The sequence below is a fragment of the Azolla caroliniana genome, unplaced genomic scaffold, assembly GCF_043228905.1.
Source record: "Azolla caroliniana isolate FFs.n. ecotype wild unplaced genomic scaffold, voAzoCaro1.0.p SCAF_7, whole genome shotgun sequence".
Classification (NCBI taxonomy): domain Eukaryota; kingdom Viridiplantae; phylum Streptophyta; class Polypodiopsida; order Salviniales; family Salviniaceae; genus Azolla; species Azolla caroliniana.
Genome location: NW_028230442.1, coordinates 21868564 through 21876110, shown reverse-complemented (window position 1 = coordinate 21876110; position 7547 = coordinate 21868564). Strand labels below are relative to the sequence as shown.

Sequence of the window (7547 nt, the reverse complement as noted above, 5' to 3'; positions counted from 1 at the left end):
ATTATTGACTTTGGAGGTCAAATATGACGCATGAGACCAAAAATTACATTTCACGTGAAAGTGAGTAACGACTCTCGGTGTTCAAGAACTTTACCAATGAATGTTGCAATTGAGAGTGCACATTGTGGTTTTGAGTCGAAGATGTGTGGAAAGCATAGTCGAATATGATCAACGGCAGAGCATTGTATCAAAGTGTGATGCTCAGACTCTCGAACTTGTTTAGGGCAAAGTGTGCATAGTTAACCACTCTCATCACTTGTGCCCCAATGCCCCATCTCACATCACAATGCATCTAAGCTAAGTAAGGTCGTTTGTAGAGACTAGAAGGTCATGCATTCAACCACCAAAATTCAGAAAATGATTATGAAGTAATAAAAAGGTGTAGAAGACTAGGCAACCGCCACTATTGGCCATATTAGTACAAGGCCAAGAACAAACCACTATCAAGGCTTCCCTAGTGTTCATGGAGATCAATATCTTATTATTAAGATGGCCCCCAAACATTTAGGGTAGGGACACCATTATCACATAGGAAGACTCAAATAGATCATTTGATCTTATGCAACTCTTTCTAACATCATTGGTTGTCAACCTTTTGGGCTTACAATTGATGACTAAATATGGAAATGGTTCCATCTTCTCTATTTAGCCCTTATTAGAGGACATGTATGTTTGGTGGGATGGACATTTTATTGTCGTTGGGTGAAGGAAGAAAAACAAAGTATGATAAGTTTCTCATGGAATTCAAAGTATAGACAAACTGAAGAAAAAACCAAGGTAAATAGTATTTCACATGAAGATCTAGCTTAATTGGTTAAAGCAAAATATTGTCAAATCAAATTTTGCAAGTCTAAACCAAATATTTCAGTAGTTACTTTCAGGAAGCCATGAGTAAGAAATGACAAGCTACAATGACGTAGACTCCCATCCTTGATAATAAAGAAAAGGTAACTCGAAGTACAACAAAGTGAAAAAATGCCCAAGATGCTGTAAGAGAATAATAGCTAAAGCAAATATATTTGATAAGTGGTATTCAAGGCTATCTATAAAACTTGGGGTTCTCCTTCTTGATCATGTTCCTTTCTATAATTTAAACCGAAGGGGTTTAACCACCTCTATTCTTGTAATTCATAAAATTATAATCAAAACATGGATTCTCATTATATCTTTTAATTGTAATGCAAAGTGTCTCTTTTTTTATCTTAGGTGTCTCATTTTTATCGTCACTTCATCCACATCCACATCATTATCATCATCACTCAACCATGACATCATCTTCATCATCACCTTAGTGACATCAGTGCCGACTTTATCACCATCATCATACATTAATGTTCTCGTGGGTTGTAATGGGGGACGATGAGATCATGGCTCCACTCTCACATGCGAACATCAAATCCTCAATATGCATACACTTACCTATTCACATTGTCAACCATTATAAACACTCACACTATATTGTGGTCAATAAACATGATACGAAATGAATACATGATTAAGTGGTTGAGGTTTTGTAATGGAATAGAGAGATACAAAGTGGAGAGTAGAAAATGGATCTCTTTTCTCAAAGACTAAGATGAGCTCTTAGGGTTGGCTCATCATTAAAGATTCTAGATAATAACTAAAAGAACCACCCAAAAAGAACAACACCTCTCAAAACATTAAACTAAGGTTTAGGGTTCTACCAATAACCTTTCCGTTTAGAAAATGGGTTATTTTGTGTTTCCATATTGAGAAGTTGTTTTTATCAAAATTATAGGTGACCATTTGATTCGGTCCTCCAATAATCTTGGTGACTTTCTTCTTCCTCTCTTGTAAAGCCCGAAATCCAAGAGTCTGCTCCTATGAAGGTAAACACATAACGATAAGTGGACTTTTTATAGTAGAGAGAGATGTATACAAAATACATGAGGATACAAGAAAAGGTGCTTACATAACTTCTACCAAGGCAGTGTTGCAATCAATTGGAAATACATTAACAAACTAATTTATAAATATATATTTCCTTATAGGATATGAAGAATATATACATGAGACTTTTGAGAATTCTCTTACAAGGGTTTTCACACGAATACACATGTTACGCTTACATTTCTAACCTACCTCCCATACCCACAACTAATTACAATGGTTGGTAGTGCCACTACATGATTTTGAGGTTTTTAAACCTTAACATGATGGTTGACAATGTTTGTCCGCACCGCATAAGTTGTTTATACAAGCTCCACGCAATGATGGTTATATCTACATGATAGAAACGATTATTCACACAAGGAAAGAAAGTAAAGGGTTATGAACTTATAGTCAACACGATGGTTCCTATTGAATGTTTCAATCCTCTACATTATTGTTCAACATGAAAACAGTGAGTGGGTGAGTGTGGTTGTCTGATTCAAAGCTTTGAAGTAAAACCCTTGAAAGGTACATATGAGCGTCTTGTATGTAAGTTAAACTGTTAACTTATAAATAGAAACATGATCAACCAGATGGAGATAGAGGCTTAAGTTTGAGCTCTAGGTACCATAGATATGACTTCTTTTGATATCCCTACTAAAAGTTATTGCTTACATGAGTGTTCTTCTTAAGAACGTCCTCAAGATAGGTGTGTGGGAAGATAATAACCACACTTTTAACTTATAATTAAGAAGATGATTAATGTGTGTGTGTGTGTGTGTGAGAGAGAGAGAGAGAGAGAGAGAGCCCATATGGATGTAGCTCAGTTGGTAAGGTTGCCCAATGGAGACTAGGTGGTCATGGGTTCAACCCCTACATTCCACAGTGGCATCTAGTGAAATAGAGATATATATGAATTATATTATAGAGAGGTGAGAGAATTGGGTTTCGAACCCAAGACACAATGCTTGTAGTGTTATCGACTTACCACTAGGGTAAGGTAATTACGATAAAAGAGAGAGAGAGAGAGGCTTCAACTTTAGCACTAAGAATGTTAAAAATGAGGAAGAACATAATTTCATACTTTTCCCTGATTTAACTAAATTATAACTATGTTCCTTTCACACTTGGCAGATATAAAGGTTTATAGATACTACCTTTGTACCCCACTACAATGTGCGGATCTCCCTCTTTGCCTCTATTCCTGAAATTGTACTAGAAGGCGCCTTTAGTGTATTGTAGATTAAGACACACATGAACATGACACCTTGTAAAAGGATCCTTAGTCAAATAATTGCCAATGCAAATAACAAGACTTGTTGCAATGAAGCAGTAAATTGTATTTGCATTTACTTGATTTCCTAGGCCATGTGATTAAAATTTGAGCTTTCTAATAAGGTTCTAAATTTGACATTATTCTCATAATAGAACGCATAAAAAATTTAGTTTGAGCGCAAGCACACCATCGTTTCCTCCTCCTCAAATATAGCTTTACAATGTTGACTTTGACATTTAATTTATTCCGCAATACAAAGATTGAAAGCAATAGGTAACAAATATTTATAAAGATAAGCCACGTTTTTTGCTAAGCTCATAATGGAATTGCTTGTTATGTCTGCCATGAAATTGAAGGGCGCATATATACCCTCTCCTTTTTAGTGTTTTTCATCTCATAGCTAGGGTAGATTCCTTTGGTTTTCCTACCTTACATTGAGTTTTGCCACATATGATATGAGATATTGCCAAAACAGAAAAACAGTACAACCACATGTGAAGTCTATCACCCTTTAACATGAATGTCACGACGGTCGAAACGCAAGTCATCTGGGTATTCAAAGGAACGGCGTGGACGTGCGGAACACAATTATTTGTGGTATGCACAATTGAAAAGGACTAGATGTGCATGCTCGTGTAAGTAAAATGGTAAAAGAAAAATGGAAAGTTTAGGATTAAAAGAGAATGCATCGACCTCATTGGGTAACCATGAAGGCAAATGGGAGAGTATTTATATGTGTTTCTCCATAGTTGATTTGGGTATTCATGTTATTGGGGGCGATACTAGAGACCGATGAATGTTAAATTTATGTGACGAACAACGTTGTGCTTACTAAAGATTCGAGTCGAAGCATGGAAAATAGATGATATTAGTAATATGAGCTTCCAAGGAACACGAGAAGCAATTCTGACTCCTTAGAGAGAAGCCATGTTCTTCCACACCAATGTGATATATGGGCGTGAACATCTGACTCGCACATTTAGGCATAACAAAACACAAATGATGATCATATGACTTGTCAGTAATTTCTTCTTCCTCCTCATGGTGTAACTGTTCACAATAGGAACAAACTTCACAATAGGTCCATGCAGAGCAAGCCTCGGGGCGAGGTGTGAACACCACCGCCCACTGGGCCGGTCAAGTGAAAATGAGAAGCGGCGGGCTTTCATTTGATGGGCCTGAGGCCTTGGAGAGATGCTCACCGGGCTCAGATACCCCGAGATCCAATATATACCCCGACCCGAGACTTTGAAACATTGAGACTCGAGACCCCAAGGCTCTGAGATCCCGAGACCAGAGACCCCTGAACCTGAGACCCGAGACTTGAGACTTGAGACCTGAGACCAGAGACTTGAGACCCTCAGACTTGAGACTTGAGCCTTGAGACCACCCTCAGACTTGAGACTTGAGACCCGAGACCTGAGACTTGAGGCCTTGAGACCCGAGACCCAGAGACTTGAGACCTTGAGACCCGAGACCTCGAGACCGAGACTTGAGACCCGAGACTTGAGACGTGAGACCTGGGAACCCGCCCAGGTCTCAATTCTCAAGTGCCACGTGAACGCGCCCCTTGCCACGTGGCAAGGAGAAAATATCTTCCCTTCCCTCCCCCTCGACTGTATATAAAGGAGGCCAAAGGCCAGCCATGGAAAATTAGGGTTTCCAGTTCCCTCACAGTTTCTCTGCTTCTTTCTCTGCTTCCTGTTTCCTGCTCCTGCTCCATCTCCATCTGTCTCTTGTTTTCTCTGTAACTACTCCTTGTAATCCTCCTCCTCCTCCTCTTCTTCGACATGGCTGCTGCTGATGTCGAGTTCCGATGCTTCGTCGGCGGCCTTGCCTGGGCCACTGATGATGAAAGCCTCCGCGTTGCCTTCCAGCCCTATGGCGACATCGTGGACTCTAAGGTATGCTGCAATTCGAGCCTCCTCCTCCTCCTCCCTCTTTAATCTCTGCTTTCCAGTTTTGAACTGTCAGATTTGCTAGTGAGCGAGCCTCTTTCCTGAAGAGGGAAAGACAGTGATAGTGTGTGTGTGTGTGTTAATGAAGAGATTTTGTGTGTCAGCATTGTATGGCGTTTTAAGGGCTTCTGTACCAGTTCTGTTAGTTGTTCTATACCCCTCCAGTGTTCTTCTGTACCCCTCCAGTGTTATTTCATCTCGTATGAGAGTTCTCAATGATTTGTTTGATCTTTTCTCAGACAAGGGAACGGCTTTTCCTCTGTCTGTTCTTGGTGGTTTGCACTTATCAGTGCATTTTCATTCTTCTGGATTTGAGTGTTTTCTCTCTTATTTTCGCTTTTGTGCTAGTTATCTTCTCTTTGTGACATAGACACTTTGAGTCTTTGTCTGAACATGTATCAGAGATGTTCTAGAGATTTGTACATGTGCTTCTCCTTCGAGCGAACTTGAAGTTGGTTTACCGTTTTTGGTAAGATCTGTTCTTCTCGTTGTCAATTCTGTTTCATTTCACTTGCGAAATCTAAAACAAAGGAAACTTGGAGTTTTTTGGCTGTCAGTAACGTTTTCCCCCCTAATTGATGCTTAGACCAAGTAAGAAAGCAAAGTAATCTTCTACGATTTTTGTTTGTTACAACTCGGTAATAGTTACTTTTCTTACTGTCGTGTATTAGTAGATTTTTAATCCGCCGGGTATTACAGATCTCGTTTTGCTTATGTTGTTTTCCTTTGATCATATGAGATCTGTAAAACTGGTTATGTCATGCTGTATTCAGATCTGTAATTTTCTCTGAATTAGGGTGACAATCTTTTGGAGTTCCATATAGTCTCGTGATTGAAAAATCAGAATCTTTATTTTTTTCTATTTATGCCAAATCTAATTTCAGTTACTGTTTCTTTCTCTGATTGTGGAACTTTCTCATTTGTGCTTTGTATGTTCTGGAACATTAAATTTGTACATCCAACCTTTTCAGATCTAATGTTTTAAGACAGTATTTGTCTTTCGAACAAGTTCATCATTGTTTTGCTTCTCTGAAGGGCTTAGGTTGTCTTTTGTGATAAGCGATGCATCTTTTCATATACTAGCTAAAACTTCCTGAGAAATGTTCTTTTGCAAATATCCAGTTCCCCTTGAAATCGTAGAAGAGCAGTATTTTGAACACTCATGGTTAACCCCCACTTCAATCCCTTATCTTGCAGATAATCAATGACCGAGAGACAGGGAGGTCCCGTGGCTTTGGGTTTGTGACATTCTCAGACGAGCAAGCAATGCTTGATGCTATTGATTCGATGAACGGTAAGGAGCTTGATGGCCGTAACATCACTGTGAACCAAGCCCAAGCAAGATCTGGAGGCGGAGGCGGAGGCGGTGGAGGAGGATATAGAGGATCGGGAGGAGGTGGAGGAGGAGGCTATCGCCGATCGAGTGGTGGTGGTGGTGGTGGTGGTGGAGGATATAGAGGATCTGGTGGTGGTGGTGGCTATGGCGGTGGATCAAGGTATGAAGGTGGTGATAGCTATGGTAGCCGATCTGGCGGTGGCAGTAGAGATGGTTATGGTAGCGGTGGTGGATATGGAAGCCGAGATAGAAATTAAAAGAGAGAAAGCATGGTGTTTCGCTGTTCTTGTAGACTTATGATCCATATCATGTATATCATGATCATATCTGGTGTTATGGTATGGTAGTCTCTAAAAGACTTACTACTTTGTAGGGGGCGTTTCTGGTTATGTGTGTTTGTGCCCAACTTTGTTTTTGATGGATTGTGACTTATTATTGTTACTCTAATTTAGACTGGAAAGAAAGAATGGCAGTTTGTTTCAGTTCAGTACTCTGTCTGTCTGTCTGTCTCTCTCATGATTTAAGTGATACAGTAGAGGTTGGTTCTTTATTCAAATACAAGGATTTCGTTTGGAGGTTTTCAACATATTTTTGTACTGCGATTCCCATCATTGACCTTATATGGAAATGGTTCTATGGTGATTGATTTTTTTCCCAATTCGATTCAATCGGTGTTAAAGGTCTTGGATCACTAACTTGTTTTTGTAATTGTAATGTCCGCCTATAACTAAGTCATAGCAAAGGTCTCATCGTGATATTATCTCAGTTAAATGAATTCAAAGTTGTTTCTTATGAGTTGCTTCTAATTTTTAGGTTTTTGACTTTAATAACCTGAGGTTTGAACTTTCTTTCTTAGTTAAGAAAGATGAATTTTTGTTGTAAGATATAACCAAAACAATATTGGAATGTAAATGGAAAGACGGTGTTACAGTGATTTACTCATCCTACAGTGTTTTGATGTGACAATGCCTTCGTGTCATCATTTATGATTTGTTTCAAATCCTTATGTTTATTTGGAAAGTGATGATATGCCTTCATATGACACTAACACTGTTGCAGAACATATCATTCTCTTTATGTGGTA

The 7547-nt window shown here is 39.1% G+C and overlaps 1 protein-coding gene across 1 annotated transcript; it reads left to right on the top strand.

Annotated features, from left to right (window-relative positions):
* Window positions 1-4844: 4844 nt before the first annotated feature.
* On the top strand, window positions 4845-6940 carry LOC147862325 (glycine-rich RNA-binding, abscisic acid-inducible protein-like). Its single transcript, XM_087322532.1, has 2 exons — window positions 4845-5073; window positions 6325-6940. Exons 1-2 carry the CDS (start codon window positions 4960-4962, stop codon window positions 6718-6720), a joined length of 510 nt encoding a protein of 169 aa, XP_087178658.1. The 5' UTR covers window positions 4845-4959; the 3' UTR covers window positions 6721-6940.
* The last annotated feature ends 607 nt before the right edge of the window (window positions 6941-7547 follow it).